Here is a 22,685-nt window from a genome sequence, read left to right as displayed (position 1 = left end):
CTAACATACAGCACAATGTTAGCTCTTCAAACATTAAAAAATAAATGGTGATTAAGTGTCATTTTCTGTCTATTTTGTTTAACTCCAAAGGTGTTAAACCTGTTTCTTGCCTTGCTGCTGAGCTCATTCAGTGCTGACAACTTGGCAGCAACAGATGATGATGGTGAACTCAACAACCTACAAATTTCTGTCATACGAATCAAGAAAGGCATTGCCTGGATAAAAGCAAAGCTGCGGCTGTTGGTGGCCAGTCTGCTGAAGAAACCACCCATGGAGGATGAACAGAAGCCATTGGAAGACATGTATGGAAACAAAGTGAACTGCATCGCTAACCACACTGGGGTGGACATCAACCGTGATTTGGACTATGCCAAGAATGGTAATGGCACCACAAGTGGCATTGGCAGCAGTGTTGGCAAGTATATGATCGATGAGGACCACATGTCATTCATCCACAACCCGAACCTGACCGTCTGCGTGCCTATAGCTGTGGGAGAATCTGACTTTGAGAATCTCAACACAGAAGACTTCAGCAGCGAGTCGGATAATGAGAACAGCAAAGAGGTCAGTGAAGAGTGAATGTATGCTATCATTATACTGTCATACTGTTACCTGATTATACATTTTCCTTTTACCCTTCACTCTTTTAGCATATCTCTTATTTGCCTCTTAAAGTTTTTTTCATACATGACTCAAACACTAGTATTGAGTTTGTGGACCATCATTGTCCTGTTACCAAATCTGTTGCGTTGTATTAAAAACATTATTTCATAGAATTAGTGTTATTGAATTTTTGCTCATTCAGACTGGCTGAAAGGCTGAAAGACTTAAAAATCCAGTCAAGTCCAGTTCTTTTTTGTAGAATAACAATTTGTTAAGCATAAGAGGTAAAGTCAATTACATAAAACAGCTAAATGCCCTAAAAAACAAAACATAGGATATTAGAGTCTATATAGGTATTTATACCCCTGCCCACCCCAGAGGGCCAGGAATTCCCTCCCTCCATCTGAGATTTTTGTCCATCCCATTTCTTGGACACTATTCACCCAAATCTTTTCAGATTTCACACATATATTCTTTACGTGTGCCTTTCTCTCAATTTGTGCTTTTTTATTTATTTATTTTTTTACAAATTTTTGAAAAGTTTTAAAAAGATGGAAAATTAAGACTCAACATGAATCCCTTGGTATCAGTGGGCAGGAGGGGCATAGTGTTATGTGACCTGGTGGGGGTATTAGTAAGCTCTGCATATTTTTTCACTTGTTTAAACATTACTAGCGCGTTGACCCGTTGGGATCCACAGTTTCTAGATGTTGAAGTTTTTATGCTGTTGTGTATTCATGCATGCTGTACCGCATTTGTCCAGCAGTCACTGCCAAAGCATTCTGGGTATAGAAATGTAATTGTGAGGCTATTGTATTCCAAATTACTAATATCTCCCAAAATATTGGTCCTATCAACTTGCCGTTTTTGCTAGTCTGTTGCTTGACCAAAAATACATAAGTATGCCAAACTGCAGCAGTCAGCTCTTTCTACATTTTGTGTGAATCCCCAGACACACATACACACACACACACACACAGAGGCCACTTGGCTTTATAATATAGCTTATTGTCATCGCCCTTATGTTTTTGTTTATGTCAACCTGTAAATGGTATATTAAGGAAATTTAAAACCCCGAATCATTTTGTTTTACAGTAAAATTAAATGTTATCAAGCCCCATACACAATTAAAATACCAAAAGGAATTGCATTTTTAGTGATTATATTCGAGCATTTGTGAATTTCTTGTTAAAAAGACAATGATTTGTGAGGTTCTTTACATATGTACCAGCAATTTGTGCAACATATTTTCTCATTTCTTAATCCAGTTCTTAGCAATCCCTCTCTGTACAATGCTGACAAAAAATAAATTTTTCATCTAAATTTACAGATGCTCTCCTTAAAATCATGTTTTTAATATCCCATACAGGTTTTTTTCGGTAGTAAATGTCAAAACCAGACACATACTGCAGATGTAACATAATTCTATTTCCACAAGGCCTGGTGTTGTTTTTGTTGTTTTAACATCCTCAGCTCGTCCGTGTACAGTGCAGTTTCCTGTCTCTAGACTGTAAAACCATGGGTGTGGCTGGCTACTCTGCACTGCCCAGACACTAATATGACTCCATTAGTACACAGAGGCATCTGTGGAGGTGGGGGAAGGCAGGCATTGTGGGTGAAATGGATATCTGCTGACGCATGTAGTTTTACAAAATGCATTTAGAAGACTCTCAGAGCAGATGAACTGACATTTGATATTCCATTTCGGTGTTCATGTGGATCATATGTGATGTTAAGGACTGCTATCATAATGATTTCGAAATGGAAAAGTCTCTAATCGAATCATTTGTTTCCCTTTGTAGCCTGAGATAACAGAAGTAGGTTTGAAGGAGTAAAGTTTTTTTTCTTGCTTTTGTGTGTGTATTGCTTGAGTTTATTCATACATCTGTGTCTCCACAGCTTGATGACACCAGTTCATCAGAGGGTAGCACCATCGACATCAAGCCAGATGTGGAGGAGGTGGTGGTGGTTGAGACGGTGGAGGAGTACATGGAACCAGAGCCATGTTGGACAGATGGTGAGACTGCTGCTCCCATTCCACCCATTACCTCTACACCGCAGCACAGACACTCCCCAGGGCTGAATGGAAATGATAGGGCAGCAGGGTGAAGGACAGCTTCATTAGAAAAGATCACTCATCCATGGAGACTCTATCTGTCTGTCTATCCGTCTATATTTTTTACCCTCTTTCCTCCAGTATGTAAGTTTAATGAGGATGTATGCAGATGCTCAAATGTAAAATTATATCAATAATTATTTTTTCATTAGTGTCACATGAAAATAAGGTTGTCACACCAGGAGGCGGTCAAGACAGGGCAACCTATTCCTAAAGTAACCCTGACTGGACTTCCTCTTCTTGTTGTTTTCTATTTTACCCAATATATTTGAGTGCAGCCCAGAATTATTATCTGATATTTTTATCCAATAAACAAACACTGGCTTTAACAAGGGTTTTTTTTCTCTGCATTTTTTTGCAAAGGGAGGTTAATTGGTTTGAATCCACATTCTCACCACTAGCTGTCAATAAATATTACACACTGAGCCTTGAAGACTCGAGGTTATGATAATGGATATTCAGAAACATATACATGTGGAATCAACACAAAGCAGGTATATTACAATGCAGATGTTTTTTATTTTATAGCATCTTTCTACCTTGAAGCAGAACTACAGATTTCCAATTAAACCATTGAGGCCAATGGCGAGACTACTGTCAGTCAACACAAGATGTTAACAAATACATCTGCAGTTTTTAACCACTTCAGATATATTAATTAATGATACAAATGAACATGTCTATTTGGCAGCACTAATATGTATATGTAGTTTACAGAACTGTGAACAGTCAGAACAGGGTCAATTCTATGTCCTTAATATTTCTACATGATTGCTGTAGCATCCAGGATTTCACCTCTAACGGACCAAACTACTTTTCCATTCACTGTTCATTAAGTGATTAACACAGCATGTTTACGTCAGTCATAAAGCATACACAATTACCTTTTCATAAGGTATTCAAATTCTACAGAAACCCAAATATCTACCAAAGTACACAATCTGAAACTCAACAATGAAGTGTCTCTCTTGTGTTTCCTCAGCATGTGTGGCCAAGTACAAGTGCTGTGACGTTGATATCACTATGGGCTGGGGTAAAAGCTGGTGGTTCCTGAGAAAGACTTGCTACCTGATTGTTGAGCACAACTGGTTTGAGACGCTCATCATCTTCATGATCCTCCTCAGTAGTGGTGCCCTGGTGAGAACGATCTCGATTTATGTTTACATTCCCATTCCAACGCTGAAACAGACTGTCCATGTATTTATTTATTTATTTTAAGTAATAATGAAGAAACAGTATAATATCATCACATAACATCAGTTTGTATATCTCTCTTACAGTTTGTAAACCCTCTACTGATTTGAGAATAAAGGGATAAAGAAGTCAAATTAATATAGATGAGTCATTTGAAATAGGGGCCAATGTGTGTGTGGTAGTGAGGAGGGGGCTGTAGTCGATCAGTGTGGCTGTCAGCTTAGTTGCTCAGCTGCTTGGTGGGGGGAGGGTTCAGCAGTGCCTGTGATTAATGGACTGTACCATTTATCAAACAGGGAATCTATTCCTGGGGATGGGGGTACCGTGTTCTCAAGCATGTCAAATACTACTAAACCAAAGACTGTTTCACATCTGCATTAACCTTGCAGTTATCTGAAATATTTCATGCAGAACTGATTTTTTTTTGCCTTGTAAATCATTGTTAGTGATCAGCCATGAGTGGGCTGTAGCGCTGTATACAATTTCATTAGCGGAACCATAAATCTTAAGGTGTTACTGTATATTTCCCCGACCAGTCATGGCTGACATACGTTTCCTGCCACTCTGTAGGCCTTTGAGGATGTCTACATTGAGCAGAGGAAGACCATTCGGATCATTTTGGAGTATGCAGATAGGGTTTTCACCTACATCTTCATCTTGGAGATGTTGCTGAAGTGGGTCGCATATGGTTTTGTCAAGTATTTCACCAATGCCTGGTGTTGGCTGGACTTCTTCATTGTGGATGTAAGTCTAGCTCTTGTTTCCTTTCATATGTGTTTTAGACTAGATAAGACAAAGTGAAATTTTACTTAGTGGTCAACCACACCACTTGTCCAACAGCAACACAGTCATATAAATACATATGTAGTCTTTTAAAAAGCAAAACTAATGTCAATTTCCCGTATTCGAGCTGTAGCTATAAAGAAAATCTTTGTTTTTGCTTTAGTGTATTATTCTGGACCCTATCATATTCCGAAGGATCAGATGTTTTTGTGTTAGAATTCTATGTATGTGTTGCCCCTGTTGTTGTCTGTTGGGTGTGGTTAGGTTTGAAAAGTCAGGTTATAAATTGCATAACTGCTCCATGGCATGGAATAGGTGAAAGGGCATGTTATTTACAATAAAAAACAGTTGTCTGTTGGATTTATCACCACTACAGGGGCAGTGTTTTACAAGACTTCTCTGCAGTCTGTCCATTTTAATTGCATACATGCCCATGTCACCTTTTACAGCTCCATCAAGCAACAAACCCTGTTTCACTTGTTCTTTTGTCACTCTGAGATGCTTGAATATGTACAATGATTCTCTGCTTGTGAATCAGAATGATTTGTCTGGTGTCCCACAAGCAAGAGGCTGTAGAAACAAACTGACACATATATTTTAAAATAGTTGACTGAAGCATGAGCCTACTGATATTTACGCTAAGATGTCAATCAGACATGTCCATAACCAAATGACTCCTGATTCCAATCATATTCAAGTCATATTCAGAACAATAGGACGGTGTCAAAGATGTGTCTTTGTAAAGGTCTCTTTGCCTGTGTCTCTGACCTGTAAGATGTTTGATATGTGCCTTTGTCCTCTCTCTCTATGTTCTTCTCTGATCCTTGTGTCAGTCAAGTTTGAAAGTCCAGAACAGGGAACATTCTTGACTCTATTCTTTGCCGTATAGGCATTATAACTACAGTTTACTTATCTATATTCCTATCTATAACATCATTTTTTGATGAGGTAATCTCTGATTGTGAAGTTCCTGAACTGTCTTTCAGGGATTTCAGAGACATATTTCAGTGTGGGGTGTAAACTGGGGGGTCAGTTTTATTTAAATGCTGAATCACTGAGTCATCTGCATAATGTAGAACTGAAAAATGAGCGGGTAATTGGACAGAAAAGAATTTCCCTGACTTCTCACTTTCTCCTTGAACTAACCACCTCTCCGCAGTGTCCAACACCGTCTGCCAAAACCTGTGAATGGACTCCTATCAATGGCCTGAGGTTGCCATGTTGATTTATCTTAAGCTCCTGCAGTCTTAATACAGAAAACATGGTTCTATTACATATTATAGATAACATATACCTAATTCTTTAATTGTTGCATCTTGAAATTTATCTATTTTAAAATATGATAAGTTTGATATTATCATAACAATATGTTGTACTTGTAAGAAATGCTATTCAAGATTTTTTTAAATCACAGTTTTGAAGCTTAAAACATACATTATATACAGCATGTGGTAATTTAATTCATACTGAATATTGCCATTGTAGACTCCCTCCCTTTAGGTGTGTTGTGAAGTCAAACACTTGGGACAGCGCAGGGCGCTACATTTCCCAAGCTGTGACCATTTTACAAAGAGTGACATCCCTCCTCCCTTCTTTCCCCGTCCTCCTTTCATTCCCTCTTGAAATTGTAACCTCAGGAATGTGGTGATATTGTGCTGAGATGTAATGATGGTGGGTGACAGGCAGCCGGCGGTAAGTTTGGTCTTCACTAGTACGCCCCCCTTTAAAAAAAAAAAAAAAAAAAAGAAAAGAAAAAAAAAAATAGTGCTTGATGAGTCTGGGTTGTGCTGTGGCCTGACTCTGTTGTCATGTGTTGTGGGGTGAAACCATTGCCATGGACTCAGAATGGGGGGGCACCATCATTAGACCGGCCCGTAATTCTCTCTCCGTGTGGATTTGATCTGTGTATGAGTGTGTTACTCCTCATTCCCCTTTTGTTACTGTTTTCTGTTTTCCATTTGAGTTGTCTTCCTGGTTTTCATTATTATGACAATGTTTTTATATTGTATTATTTATTGCCATATTTAGCAGGTATTAGTTATGTAATGTTAGAGAGCTATGTCTGATAAATGATGTTAGGGATGGGCAATACGGACAAAATCTTCCATCACACTGCATGTTATTCTGTATTACAGTAATGGTATCTGTGTTGATACAGAAATTGTAAATGAAGTAAATTTAGTTAAGAAACTGTTTAAAATAGCAATAATGCACTTTATTCTGTGTGACTATTGTTTTTATACCTGCAAATTTCAACTGCTTCATATGACACAACACTTGAGTTTAATAAAATGTGCTTTTAAGGCTTTAAGTTTTAAGGCTCTTTAAGGCTCCCAATGAGAATAATAACAGTCAAAATAAACTACAATGTACCAGTGTCAGGTAATCATTTAACTCCAGCTTCAATACACGAGACCAATATTTTCAAGTACCTTGAGAGGCAACTTGAGATCACACAGAAACCTGTGCCATCTGTAGATGTACTTCTGATGTCTTTGTCATATCGCCCAACCCTAAATGATCAAAATCAAATGATGCAAATATTTGCAAATAAAGTATTTTAAATATTTTCATGACATTACAATAATAAATTATATTGACTTTTATATTTAATGAGAGAATAGGCAAAGCAAGGCAAATCATGGAAAATATTTAAATCAACAAGGGAAAGGCTGATAGTTGTCATACTTCATTCATCTTTCTTTTTCACTCAGATTATTATCATTGTTTGTTGTGTTTTTTCTTTAGTTTGTTTTATTTCCGTTTGGTTTGTGCTGTCGTCATCATGGGATCACAGCACCAGATGTCATTGGCCTTGCCTTGCAGAGCTCTGTGAGAAGGACGTTGGTGCACTGAGGCCACTACCGCACAACTGGCCCAGCGGGGGGGCCAGAGGCCCGGCACCCCAAAGGGGGGCACTTCAAGGGGTCAGGCTGAAGGTGACAATAACCCCAAACACTGTAGTGTAGATTAAGGCAAAATCTTTATTTTGCTGTATCCCCAGCAGAACAGCTGCCAACATCTGTGAAACACAAATGAATTGACTTATCAAGAGTTTCATTCATTCTAGGAAGTAAGAGAAACATCTCTAGAGACTTTACATGTAGGCTCTGCTGTAAATACCCAGCACATTCTATTAATGTGCAAAATTTACAGTAATTTGAATAGATCCAAATTAATTCTGATGTTTTATTCTGTACTTTAGATTGAGTCTCCCCCTAAGTAGTTTAATGGTTAGTGTGTAGTTGTTTGTTTCTATAATGGCATCGGTTAAATGAAGATTTTGCCTGTTACAATCCTCCCTCCGTGACTTTGGTAAGCTTTGGATGTTGTGTTCTTCTTGCGGTGAGTTTGACCAGTTGGTGTCGGTGGCTGGTTGGAGGTGCTTTCACATGTGTTCACTGTTGATATTTTTTCCTTATGTGTAAGGAACTGGCACTTCTTCCATGTTTCAGTCCTTCCAGCATCCACCTTGAATATTGCAATTAGAAAGGAAAAAGAAACCAAAGAGTGAAAATCCTAGGTAGTTATTCCCTATATTTTCTAGACAAAGCAAATGCTTAAGCTGCATTCATTGTCCTTCTTTACAGAGCTTCCCTGTGCAGCAGGCGGCCTGTAATGGCTGTCGTGGTGCACTTGAGGTGACTTCATCAAAGACATTCCTGCACTCCTCATCACCCCTTCACAGAACATTAGTGCAGCTTATTGACTGCGCTCCCCAACGTCCATTTGCTCCTTTGTTAACGATGCAATACGTATTCGGCTTAGATCAGCTATATGGTCCACAATTACTAAACCATAACTCAGGCTACTTTGCCTAAATTTACATTGATCTATTGCAATGACAAGAGCTCTGCATGTTTATATTTGTGCTGTAAATGCATACAGTTTTGTTCAAGAGCTTTCTACAGTGACTTTATTTACAGGCGTAGTTAGTATTTTTAGCGTATTATACCTCAAAACCAAGTGTTTTTTGGCTCCAGGAATGCTTTGGTGGTTGCTGAACATGAGCAGAGCTGTGCCAGTTTCTTTGAGGTTGTGTGTTGTTATTGTTAACCATTGTTAACTGTGTGTAACTCGACTGTACTATGTGTATTTCTGTCCTTTCAGTGCCATCCAGTGCTAATAACTATATCCGGTCTGCCCTTAACCTCCATCCCTGTTTTTTGTGTGTGGTTCATGTGACTGTGGCTCTCCTATTTGACTCTAAATGATGTGTGAACATTTGATTTTATGTCTGAGAAAGAAAATGGCAAAATGACACACTTGTACATGTTTACTTGTATTCTTTCTCTTAGGTTCCGTTAGTTTGTCTGTCTTAAATTATATGGGATTTTATGCCTCAGCCCAAGAGCGACATGGAGAGACAATATTAGAGGGGCAAGGGTAAGGCTCTCAAGTCTGTTGGGTTTTTATCAGCTTCTACAGGGTAACCTCTCTCCTTCCCTCCTTCCCCAAATCCTCTTCCTCTTGCTCTCCCAGTCCCTTCGCTTGTATCTTTACTAAATCATGTAGCACTCTTTTCTGCCTAATTTACCCTCTATTTGAGTCTTATGTCTCTATCTCCTCTCTTTCTCTCTCAACCACAAATTTCTTGCAGGTACAAAGGACTTTTCACAACTCGTCAACTGCCCCAAAATAACAAACAATCCCAATGGCCTACTGCTACTAAAAATACTACGCACATAAAACCTATACTAAACATTGACCTTCTCTCTCAGTGTATATACATGTATAAATGCAATATTATACATGCATATACATGCATAGATTTATGTGTGTATGTCAAGCAACTCTCCGCCTATGCCAGGGCCGTCTCTCTTCCCTAGTGAATATTCTCACTTCTAACAGTTTGGAACCTCTTTTTGCTTCTCTGTTTTTGTGGTAGGTGTCTATAGTCAGCCTTGTAGCTAATGCGCTGGGCTACTCCGATCTAGGGCCCATTAAATCATCAGGACACTAAGGGCCTTGAGACCCCCTCAGAGCCTTGTCACGTTTTGAAGGGATGAGGGTAAGATCCAAAGCTAAGCAGCTGATCCTTCCGCATGCCCATTCAACAGTTTAAAGCATGCTAGAAACTGATCTAAACAACAATCTAAGAGGACAAAAACTCCAAATATTGGGGGGATTTTTAAAACCAGAAATGAAAGCCACGAAGTCAACCTTTCCATGCGCAATCCTGTACCATGCCTTTGTTAGAGCGAAAGAACAAGTCATGATGCAGCTGGGAGACTGAGTAAAGTAAAATTAAAGTGCATTTTAATTGAATTTCTTAAAACAAACAAACAAAATCTATATCTGAATTGATCTATTTAAAACAAAAAAAAAACAATACCCAAAAGTAAAAGAAATGTTTTTCAAAAAGCTGCCTCATCACATAAGTGAAAACTTAGAAATTCTGATTACTTCATCCTCCTTTCTTCTTGTTGATTGGCCAAAGTGAATGTCAAATTGGTCAAGGCTAACCAAACTTACATGCCATCTCATAGAGCATTCAAATCAACTATTAGCTGTTCATTTGGCCTGATTCTCAACCACTGCTTTCAAATGAGAACCCCCCCTCCCCTCCACATGCCCCCTGCTCCCATAACCCCCTCCCTTTCCCAGCTCACACCCATCCCTCAATGCATCTGGCATCGAAAACAACCAGCAGGAACCGGGGAGCTCCAGGATACTAAAACTTCTGCCTAACCAGTCACACCAAAACTCTGCCTAGAGGACGGCTGCCAAACAACCAGTCAGAGAAATCTGTGCCGTTAATGGTGGAAAAAAACTTTAAATCACTAAATGGTTGATCACTGTTCTCAGTGGTGCTACCTCTGGTTGCTTCAGCTGTCTCCTCTTGACACACACACTGATTGGTCATCTCTGTGACTGGCGGTAGCGATAGGTTGCACCTGGTTGTTGTCACCTGTAGTCCCTCCTGTTTCTTCTTTCTCTCTCTGTCTCAGTCTTTGTATCTCTCTCTTTCTTACTCTCACTTTTCTTGGACTGGTTGCCTTGTCTTCTAGTTTGAGCTTCTCTTCACCTCAGCCCTTCCTTCCCCACCTCCTCCTCCTTATCAGCCCCACATGTGCAGCACTGTGCAGCACTCACCCCACCCTTCCCTCTCCTTTTCCTTCGCACCCCTTTATCCTTCCACTACTCACTCTACATCAACCTGGTTCGGCTAGGCTGGACCATTGGAGGGTCACCACACTCTCTCCTGCTTGTCCAGGATCTTTCTGCATCAAGGACAGAGACAGAAACCACACACTCACAGTGTTGTGGCTTTGGGAGGACAATATTTGTTAAGCTTCTGCCAGTGTCAGCAGTTTGGGTTACACCATCTGATCGACTGATCTGCTGATGGTCTGGTTCATTGGCAGGTTTTCCATCTAAATTTTACAGGATTTTCTATACATTAAATGCCAACAACGGTTTACAGGGCTTTCCGTTTGGAATGCAGGCAGAAGCTTAGCAAATATGTTAGGCTGCCATTTCACACAAGGCATTTGCTGTCATGTCATGGCACCATATAGTGCATACAGCAGGCCCTGGCTTCCTGTTGCCTTCCACTCCCACAGGAAGTGAAACTGGGAGGGCAACAACAGGCCCAGTTAAACTCTGACTTTGAGTTGTGGGTCTGGGTGGGTGGTGGCCCATAGGTTGACTTAGCAGAACAGCATCCGTACACTCTCAACCCTAGAGAGACAATGTGTTGCCCCTGTCTAGCATGTCCCAAAAATGACAACCAGCAGGAGAAGAAGGCCTGTGTCTATCTAGTGGTGGATTTATTCATTTATAAATTGACGGACTAACAGTGAAGTGTCATTCATACTAGATATCCAGTGACTAAAAAGTGATGCCCTTGCATATGAGCAGACATCAACGCTTTTAGGCCCTGGATAGGCTTTATGGATGTTGGTATGTTTTAAAATATAAAATTTAATACATGTAATTCATGTTTTGGGAGAGGAAATATACCTGTCTCTAAGATTCTGTCATTTTTGGGGTTTTATATCATGGCACATTTGCTTCACTAGCGTGTTTCAGTGAAATACCAATGCCCCTATGAATGATGTCATTCACTGGGAGTATGTGGTAAGAGAGGTGAGGGTGGCCCAGTCATGCATAGGGAAACAAACAGAGGAATTTGATCCTGCTGTATCAATTTTTACTATAATGTCTATGTTCATCAGTTGAGTTACCATTTTGTTTGAACTGAAAACGGAAAAAAACTGAGGTCAAAGCAATAAATAAATGAACAGGGAAGTTCATGAATGGAGAGATGACACCATATGAAAGAGATTCTAGAGAGTTAGAATGTTGAGAAGTCTTACCTCCCCGCTGGTTGAGTGTTAACGGCACGATGCATCGCAGAGGCCAGTGTAACTCAACAGCGTCGAGCGAACAGTGCAGCTTCAATTGGTCACATTGCACTGCTTAACATGCAATGATTATGGGCTGTTCTGACGATGTACTTTGCTCTCTCTTTCTCTTAATGCTGCCTTGTAATTTCAGTTTTAATTTTTTAAGCAATGCATTGTACAGGACTGATACTACTGCTAGCCATCTTTACCTTAGTTTCAGTAAATCCCATTTTGCTTGCTGGAGTTTAAGTTGTACACAGAGATTTTAAAATGGCAACCTAGTATTTTCCTCACCAGGGGGCATCTCATATAACCTGTGAACTCTGATCCTTTTATTTGCCTGCCTCAAGTATAGCCAACACCTAATCCAGTTTGTTAGTGTTGTTTTCTCAGTACCAGCTACACTGTGCTGTAAATATTGTCAGACACCCATAAAATCCATATAAATATCAACATGACTTGTCAAATGTACAAGCAAGCAAACTTTCAGCCATTATCTCTTCAGCCATTATCTCTCTATCCACACATTTCTCTATCTATTTATTTATTGATTTGAGCGGTTCTTGAGATTGCACAATGCCATGTAACACGCATGTACTATAACTGCCGATGCACATTATGCATTTTTGAAAGCCATTTTCCCTCTTTTCGAGAATGCTTTCCACATAGCATGGCCTAATTGTTTTTTAAAAGCACAGAAGTTTTGAAAGCGGTTCAATTGTACCTGAGATTGAGCCAAGAGTCATTCTCTCAGCGAATGCAGTGGCAAACACTGTGGAGGAAAGAATAAATTATTATTTTCATGTAAAATTTGATGCCTAAGTATTTGTATTTTGTCATTATATGACACTAGTTTAATTGCATGAACTCTGTAGAGTACATGTGAAATTTATGATCATATGTTGGACATGAGTCAGCCAGTGAAGGCCGTGTAGACGCTGAGAGAATCCTGCTCTAGAGCTCCTCCCTGTCTGTATGTAATGAGGAGGGAATATGGCTCCACAAAACCAGTCTGCCAAAGACATGCATGCTCAGCTGTCTGCCTGAGAGCTGCTGGTCGGCCTGCCTAACACTGGTAGTGAGCGGTTCAATATGTGCTGAGCTTATAATTACTGCTATGAATATTTATGTGAAATCAGGTTGGATTGCTAGAAAGGTCTATATTTTTGGGTGGTGGTGGGAAAATGCTTTAATTAAAGCTTTACTTTTACTGCCATACTGTTGTTTGTTTGGAAGAAGGTCAGTAAGATTAAAATATTGACTGTTAAAGCTTGGGGTGGAGAGAGTAGACACTTCATAGTGGTATGGCAAACACTTGTTATTTATTTATGACATTTATGACATTCTATCTTGGACAAAAGAACAGAAACACATGCACCTCTAATTCGTCCAGGTGCCCATTCAAATTTTATCACTAAAAAACATGTTCATATGAATTATTAATAGAAGTGTGACAGTGTTCCAAGTCTTTAAAGAGATGTAATTTTAGCATTAAACAGATTAGACACTGTGTGTCTGTGAGTGTCTTAGGGTGTGTGCCTGTATGAAATGAAATATTACATTCATTTATGATCTGAAGTTGTGCAGTTAAAATGCACCAGTATTCACATAACTGCACAGTATTAGCATCATTTTTTTTTAATCTTTATAACTGTAGCCAGTTTTTTGCCTTTTGTTTACACCAGGGGTATTCAAATCTGGTCCTCGAGGGCCAGTATCCTGCACGTTTTAGATATTTCCCTCTTCCAGCACACCTGGAAGCTGTTACATCATTATCAGCCTTCTGCAGAGCTTGGTGATGAGCTGATCATTAATTGAACTAGGTGTCCTGGAAGAGGGAAATATCTAAAATATGCAGGATACTGACCCTCGAGGACCGGATTTGAATACCCCTGGTTTACACTGTTAACATATTCTTCAACAAAAAGATATTTATTGAAAATGTAAAACATTTGCAAAGATGCCATGTGTATAATATAATCTAATAGTATATAATATAATTAATAAGATATGGTATACTTTATCCCATCAGTGTAATTCTGCTGATGACTAGATAAACACACAATATAAGTAGTTTTTATGTAGAGGTAAATATTTGTTAGTATCTAAGTAGTAAAGTAAATGTAGAAAGTGGTAGAATAGTCCATGAAGCATGAGAGTCTAACTGTAGTCTGCTGTACAACCATTTTTGGAATTTGCACATACATGCATTTGATTCTAATAGTTTTTAACATGTTTGTTTGGCTTGGTACATGTATTTATATGTATGGTTGAGGCCTCCTTTAGCATTTGTAGCGGCACACTTCATCAGATCAAAGACTGTCTCAAAGTCACATCAGTGCTTCACTAATTAGAATGGGACTCATACAGCTCTCCCTCCCTTTAATTCCCCACACTACAGTATGCACACGGCAACAAAGTGTGCAGTGCAGTGCTTATTTTTGGCTACTTGGAATCCTAATAGGACAGAACTGCTGCTCTTTACCTCAACACTACCCATAACAAAGGGTTGAATAGGATTTTGAAGTGTTAAGTGTAACGCCATAGCAGTATGTAGTGTCTTGTTATAGGGGTTTAATGCACTGCTTTTGTTTCCTGGTTCTCACACCGTCATATCCTGTCTTCCCTGGTTTGGTCTAGGTGGTAGTCAACGCCTTGGTGGGTGCCATCCCTTCCATTATGAATGTGTTGCTGGTTTGCCTCATCTTTTGGCTGATTTTCAGTATCATGGGGGTCAACCTGTTTGCGGGCAAGTACTACTACTGTTTCAATGAGACATCAGAGGAATACTTTCCCGTTGACATAGTCAACAACAAGACCCAGTGCGAGGCCCTCATTCACCAAAACTTTAGTGAGGTCAGGTGGAAGAACGTCAAGATCAACTTTGACAATGTGGGCGCTGGATACCTGGCTCTTCTGCAAGTGGTGAGAATGTTATTCTTCCTCTCCTTAGTTTCTAACATCATTTCTTGTCTTAGTTGTGTTTCCTTCATCCTTTTCCCATGTATTTTTTCTCTTTAAACTCCATTTCCTTACCAGTACCCTAAAAGAATCTCATGGAGTATTTTGTTTGTATATTTAGTGTCTCTCCATGCCCTTGTTTTCATGTACTCACTTCTATCCATGCACAAGCTGTACCACAGGACAGACATCAGTTTCGGTTTGAGTTTGAATATTCTTTGTGGAATAACATCTGTCAAATCTTTTATGTTTTTGTGTTTGTTTACGGGTTCAGGTGTATTTAGTCTTTTTTTCTCTTTTTAAAGGCCACATTCAAAGGTTGGATGGACATAATGTATGCAGCCGTGGATTCGAGAGGGGTACATTCTTTACTTCTGGACTCAGTTGTGTAATATTTATCAATATATGTCAGATAATGTCATAATAATCAGTTCAATACCACCTTATTCTTCTCTCCAAGGTGGAAGACCAGCCTGACTATGAAGTCAATATCTACATGTACATCTACTTTGTGGTTTTCATCATATTTGGCTCCTTCTTTACGCTGAACCTCTTCATTGGTGTGATCATTGACAACTTCAACCAGCAAAAGAAAAAGATAAGACCCTTTCTGTCCCCTAACCCTCCATTTTGGAATTTTTTTTTTTTTTTTTAACGTGATTATAACCAAATCTTTGTTTATCCCTTTACTTTGGAGGTCAGGACATCTTCATGACAGAAGAACAGAAGAAATACTACAATGCCATGAAAAAGCTAGGATCTAAAAAGCCACAAAAACCTATTCCCCGACCACAGGTATGTTTTATCTAGGTTACAACTTCGTAGTATGTTAGACTAATGTGTCAGAGCAGATGGTTTTCGCTTCAGCCTATGGTGCTCTGATTAATGTTCATTTTCTTGTGTCCTCTCACCTTTTAGAACAAGGTCCAGGGCATGGTGTTTGATTTTGTGACACAGCAGGTGTTTGACATCTCCATCATGATACTGATCTGCCTCAACATGGTTACCATGATGGTGGAAACAGACGACCAGTCTGATGAAACAGAGATTGTTCTGTACTGGGTCAACTTCATCTTCATTGTGGTCTTCACGACAGAGTTCTTGCTCAAACTCTTTGCCCTTCGCCATTATTACTTCACCAATGGCTGGAATATATTTGATGTGGTGGTGGTCATCCTGTCTATTGTTGGTAAGTGAAGGATAATGGAGACACAAAGCTCTGAGAGACTTACATTTTTCCTTCTAATTTTACTTTTCCACCGAGGTACTTCCACAGCTGGTTCAGAGATAGTGATTAATCATGAACCAGTTCTTTGTGTGTTCACTACCACAAAAACAGGTTCCAGAAGTGGTGCCTTCATTTTACTTCTGTGTAACTATGAACCATTTATGCCAAAGAATAATCAGCTACAAAATTTGTGACCGTCACATAAAAACAGAGCCAGATTAGTGTAAGTAGCTAAGTAATTGCTATTGCTATCTGTTATTGTCCTATTAAATTTTAAGTTTCTATGCCTTTGTAAATCACTTTGAATTGCCTTGTGTATGAATGGTGCTATACAAATACATTTGCCTTGCCTGCCTTGCCTAACTGCTAATTGGAAAGGGTAGCTGGACTGCACGTCTCCAAAAACAATGGAGCAAATCTTCAGTTAGACTCAGTCTTGATAAATCAACCAGTGATTTCAAACAATTACACTTCAACCCTGAAAGATCTTAAAATACACTCTCTGACCCCAAAAACTGTATTATCTTGAAAACTTACAACCACCCAGCTTCATAACAGTGGCTCATGTTAGCCTGCCTAATGTTAGCCAGCATTGTGATTAGCTCATCGGTATACAGACGTTGTAGATCTGTGTATACCATGACATAATGAGTTGGGTCTGTGGTGGTTCTTAGAAGGTCTACTGGTTGAACTAACTCTGAACAGTAGCAGCAGTAGGTCTAGCCTAGAACTAGCACAAGTTCATGTTTGTGGGGACATGGTAGAAGATAAACAGCTCAGGTTTAATGTCATCTGAAAGAGTATTGAATATGACTGTCTTTTGTCTTTCCTTTCCCTCAGGTATGTTCCTGGCTGACCTCATTGAGAAGTACTTTGTGTCACCGACTCTTTTCAGGGTGATCAGGTTGGCTCGAATTGGTCGCATCCTCCGTTTGATCAAAGGAGCTAAGGGTATCCGGACACTACTTTTTGCTCTGATGATGTCACTGCCAGCCCTGTTCAACATTGGGCTCCTGCTTTTCCTGGTCATGTTTATCTTCTCCATTTTTGGTATGTCTAACTTTGGCTATGTAAAACATGGAGCAGGTATCGATGACCTGTACAACTTTGAGACCTTTGGCAACAGCATGATCATCCTGTTCATGATTACCACGTCAGCTGGATGGGACGGCTTATTGCTGCCCATCCTCAACTACCCACCAGACTGCGATCCCAACCTGGAGAACCCTGGGACATCAGTGAAGGGTGACTGTGGTAACCCCTCAGTGGGAATCTTCTTTTTCGTCATGTACATCATCATTTCTTTCCTGATTGTGGTCAACATGTACATTGCCATCATCTTGGAGAACTTCAGTGTAGCCACAGAGGAAAGTGCTGATCCACTCAGTGAGGACGACTTTGAAACCTTCTATGAGATCTGGGAGAAGTTTGATCCAACTGCCTCTCAATTTATTACTTTTGCCAAGCTGTCTGACTTTGCTGACGCTTTGGAGCATCCACTTCGTGTGCCAAAGCCCAACACTATAGAACTAATCGCCATGGACATGCCAATGGTGAGTGGCGATCGCATTCACTGCCTGGACATCCTGTTTGCTTTCACAAAGCGTGTGCTGGGTGACAGTGGTGAGTTGGACATGCTGAGGCAGCAGATGGAGGAGCGTTTTGTGGCAGCCAACCCCTCCAAAGTGTCATATGAACCGATCACCACCACCCTCCGCCGCAAACAGGAAGAGGTCTCTGCCAGAATTATCCAGAATGCTTACCGTGCCCACCTCATTAGGCGTGGCATCATCTTCAAGCGTCACACTTTCACCAACAACAAGCTTGAGAATGGTGGGACCAACCAAGAGAAGAAGGAGAGCACACCATCCACAGCCTCTCTTCCCTCTTATGACAGCGTGACCAAACCTGACAAAGAGAAGCAGGACGACAACAAGGAAGAATGGGCCAGGAAAGAGAAGGACAAAAACCAAAAAGATGAGTGGGAATCCAAGTGTTAGGGTTCACTGACTCTCAAACTCCAATAAAACACGGCGAGATGAGACTCTGAGCCCAGAACCCAACAAATATAGAAAAAGTGATCATTTGCAAGTAAAAAAATAACAAAAACATACAAAAAAAAATGTTTACAGACTCAAACACAACTGAGGCAAAATGGTTTCTTATGTCGTCAAAGACAGCTGAACCAAACACAATCAGTTTACCGTGGAACTTTGCTGCATAGTGACCAAGTAATGATGAACAAACACAAGAACCAGTAACTCACAGTGTGCTGGCCAATGACACACATTTCTTTGGGGACCAACTGCCAAGGCACAGAAATCTCTGCTAAATGATTGGAGAAAAATTGCAAAATCCCTGCCACCACCTTGTGTGGACCCCCGCAGCAAAACGCCATTGCTACGGGAATGGATCGTACAGATCCCAAAAGAACTGTATTAGCAGTCTAAAGAAGGGTCTGTAACACAGTTTACCATCTTTATCAAGAAGAAAACAATAATCAACCAAGCAAGATTAGCGAGGGAGGGGAAACCCAGAAGCGTAGACAAAGATTTTTTTTTATTTGTTTGTGCTGAGTATACTTGCATCTTTACATTATTTGAGCAGCAAAAAAGATAACATTTAGCCCATGTCACTAGTCTTTTCATCTTCTCTTTGTTATACTGACATTGAAAAAGACATTTTCTACATGGGCTTTCACACTGACCGGGTAGGGGTCATTAGTCATTGTTTTGACTTGGGCTGAAGGAGACTTGCTCAGACCGAGTTCCAGATAAATAATAATTATTGTGCTCGTTCAATGCATAGAAATGACTTGCATGAAGGCATGTTTTGATCAGGAATCATGCATGAGTATCATAGTCCACAAGACACTAATTTTCAGACCACTGCAGTGGGTTGACTATAAGTTTGAGGTTGTCCACTGGGGAAATTATGAGAACTATAACAGGAAAATAAAGATTATGGTAAATGATATATAGATTATTGGGGAAAGGTAGTCATATGATCCTGCCCTTCACTAGTTTTCTTTCAAAACTGACAGATCTTTTAATCCTGCCCTTCATCATAATTCCAGTTGAATGAAGGATGTAAGCACTCAGAGGCCAAGTCCCAGTCTGTCATTCATAAGACAAACTAGAAAAGGTTTTTTGCTGCTCTGAATGTTAATAGTCTAGAAAGAGTGAGAAGTGTATGAGTGTTAGGAAAATGCATATCCTCATGTTGAGGATGCACAGATTTGCGGGCCATTTCAGTCGTCCTGAACCAAATCTGGGGCTTACATCTTCTTTGTTTACTTACATCCATCATACAGTCACTTTTCTTACTTACCTGTGGTTCCTGTTACAGCAACGAGAGAAGGTGATATTTCACGCCAAGGAATACATGTCTGGCACCAGTGAAGGTCTGGTGTTCTCAAGTGTCATAGGTATCCCCTCTTCTGCTGTAGTTCCCCAAGAAGGGACACGAGTGCGATTTTAGCTTTTGGTTTATGTTGTTTTGTTTTGGCTTAGTGGAAGAAGTGAAAACTGCATTTAAATAGGTACATTAGACATTACAGTTCCTCTTTTGTACTCTGTCAGATTAACATCAGGATTTCCAAGTGTGTGATGTCTTAGGTAGTGCTTTTTGGACAATTTGAGTTGCCAGCTTTAGAAAAAAAAAAGCCTTGGAGTCTTTCTCTGATGTCCTTGTGATTCAATCATTCTCAGAAAAGGCTTTTTGATCGCTGAGAGTGACACTGACTACCTGACGCAGCAGTTAGTAGAGGATTATCACAAGGATATGCCTTGTCGTGCCTAGCATGTATGGAAGGTGGATAGCCATGAAGGGCTTGTGGTTTTGACTAGAATAAATGGATTTTGGTCTGATATTTCAGGGAGGCGGATGGACGATAATACAATATAACGCGGACCAATTCATAGGTAGAGCCCCTCCCTTCAGGGTTTTAGACTGACTGCCATAGGAACAAGAAGAGTAGAAGTAGAAGAAGAAGAGCGAGGCTTTGGTCTGAGTCAGAATGCTGAAAGTCCCATGTTTGTCAGTGTATCATTGTGCTTCTGTGGGACCTCTAAAACACTGTGTGGTGTTGGACCCAGGCTCGCACCATCTTTTCACATTCTTGCAGGCTTTCAAATGCTATCACCCGCTTCAAAACGATTAGCCAGAAATGCAGGTAGAAACGCTAATACTTGTTGAGATAAAACATCAGCAGGCCTCACATCGATGCAGCTACGTTGTATAATAAGCTTTGTGGGTGTTTTTCATGAAAAAACCTGAGGCTTGTCAAGTGGTAAATGAGACACAACTGCCTCCTTAGGTGTTCCTGCCATTTCTTTTCTACACAGGAGTGATGGTCCTATTTATAAGTGGATAGCTGGACATAAATCTGGCATCCATCGTCACACCACTAATGCCATTTTGGTGTGTTTAACACTGCCTGTACCAGAACCCCCTGTCTGTAACAAGAACTGAGGTCTGTTTACAATATGAGGTCTCCGAATCAGTTTGGCTGCTGCACACTGAAACCAAATACATTCCCAATGAAAACCACAGGAGTGAGTAACTTCATCCAATTTACCCATGTTCATCTTGGATGTAATGTTTTAGAATGGTACATTCACACTTGAAAAAAATAAAAATAAAAACAAAAAAAGACAAAAAAGAAAACACAAAAACATATATATGTACAGTGCAGGCTATGATGTAAATGGCACAATCGCTGAAAAAGAACGAACTTTTTGAGAGAAACTATAAATATTGTATTATATTCTTTTATTTTATTGGCATGCTTTGTTGTGTTTTTTGTAAATATGGAATTTTAAAAATGTTACTACTAATAATCAAAAAATGAATAATAACAATAATATAGAATGGCTTCCAGCTATGCCCTTTGTCACATTTGTTACCTTTTGGATTTTTTGAGACACTTTTCACTTTGTTGACGGAAATTGAATGAAATATAGATATTATATAATACAAAAGATATATACATGTATACATATATGTCTATATGTATATACATAAAACAGAGGAACACTGTTTGTCACATTTGATTTATGTGCAACACGTTCAGTGGATGTCTAAAACTGGTTGTTTCCAGCACCCTTCTATGTTGGGGAATAGCTCATGTGCGATGTTACTGGAGCTGCTTGCCATGGATTGTAGCCTGATCATGATGAAAGGATAATGTTACCAGCACATTTCTCACTTACTGTCAGATCTCTCACCTTCACTGAGTATACAGGACACACCCACACACACAGACACACACACACAAGTGACTCTCCTCACTGCCCACCAACTCTTACCAGTGATTTCTTCCCGGAGGGCGTCAGCTGGTGTGACTGACTGCCCCCTCCACCCCATACCCACACATCAGTGCCATTACAGCTCAACATGCATACAGTCATGTACTTGCTTGTCATCCTCACATCTCTTTCGTTGAATGGTTTGTTTCTAATGTTCCACTCAATGGCATGTGCCTTTTTTCTGCTTTTTCTGCAAAATTGGATGTCGATGCCACACTGAAAAAAATAAAAACAAAACATATATATATGTATGTATGTAAGTATATATATATATATATATATATATATATATATATATATATATATATATATATGAAAAAAAAGAAACCAAAAAAAAAACAAACAAAAGATATGTTTCCAAACTGTGGAGGGTGGGGGTTTGAGGGTGAGCACAACATTAATCAGGGATGTCGAGTCAGAAAAACTGCCGGAGGATCATCCAGACACCCCACTTCATCTTAATATTCAACAGTGTGTGATGTTAACAGAAAAACAGCTAACTCAAAAATGTCCTGTTCTTAGTGCTATGTGTGTCACCCACTTGGCTTGTGAAAAAGCAGCTTGCCTTCTATATTTCTGTTTTATTTCTTCTATATTTCTGTTTCCATCTGAAATTTATTTTTGTATCAATATTTGATTATAGGACTCATTCTTTTTTAGCATGGTTTATTATGGGCGTTTTTTCTTTTTGCTGAAAAATTTAAAAGTGCTTTTCAAACTGTTGTTATCATTTGACACCGTGATAAAAAGAGGATATACAGTACAATACGATGGTGTGTTGCACAACCACTTGGACTTGGTAAGAATATATGAAAGATTGTCTTCATTTGAGCACGAACCTTTTTATTACCAATAAAGCAGCCTTCCAGTTACACCATGCCTTGTTGCTTTTTTTCAATGACTTGCTACGTTTGTAACATAATACCTCTATGAAACTGATTAAGTGGAGACTGATACGGTGGAGCCGGCTCTGTTCTTTCCCTCTGGCTTATTTCACTCAGTGTCCACTTTAAGTGATGGTCACCATTTTGTGTGGATTATTTTACTTTTGTGCTGTGTATATGAATGCAAGTAGAAACACAAAGCATCCTGTGAAATGGAGTTGAGTGGTGCTGTGGTAACAGGCAGCCTTTCAAATG

At 39.6% G+C, this 22,685-nt stretch overlaps 1 protein-coding gene across 1 annotated transcript in view; it reads left to right on the top strand.

Moving 5' to 3' along the window:
* Positions 1-22,418, top strand: part of scn8aa (sodium channel, voltage gated, type VIII, alpha subunit a) — a 52,352-nt gene extending 29,934 nt beyond the window's left edge. The window contains 11 exon segments of the mRNA XM_030139595.1: positions 91-564; positions 2,503-2,620; positions 3,702-3,856; positions 4,484-4,657; positions 9,585-9,707; positions 14,689-14,973; positions 15,315-15,368; positions 15,470-15,607; positions 15,700-15,804; positions 15,928-16,198; positions 17,078-22,418. Coding sequence (XP_029995455.1) covers positions 91-564; positions 2,503-2,620; positions 3,702-3,856; positions 4,484-4,657; positions 9,585-9,707; positions 14,689-14,973; positions 15,315-15,368; positions 15,470-15,607; positions 15,700-15,804; positions 15,928-16,198; positions 17,078-18,237 — 3,057 coding nt within the window. The 3' untranslated portion in view covers positions 18,238-22,418.
* Positions 22,419-22,685: the final 267 nt, after the last annotated feature.

This window comes from Sphaeramia orbicularis, chromosome 7 (assembly GCF_902148855.1).
Source record: "Sphaeramia orbicularis chromosome 7, fSphaOr1.1, whole genome shotgun sequence".
Taxonomy (NCBI): Eukaryota; Metazoa; Chordata; class Actinopteri; order Kurtiformes; family Apogonidae; genus Sphaeramia; species Sphaeramia orbicularis.
This window is presented reverse-complemented; position numbering and strand designations above follow the sequence as displayed.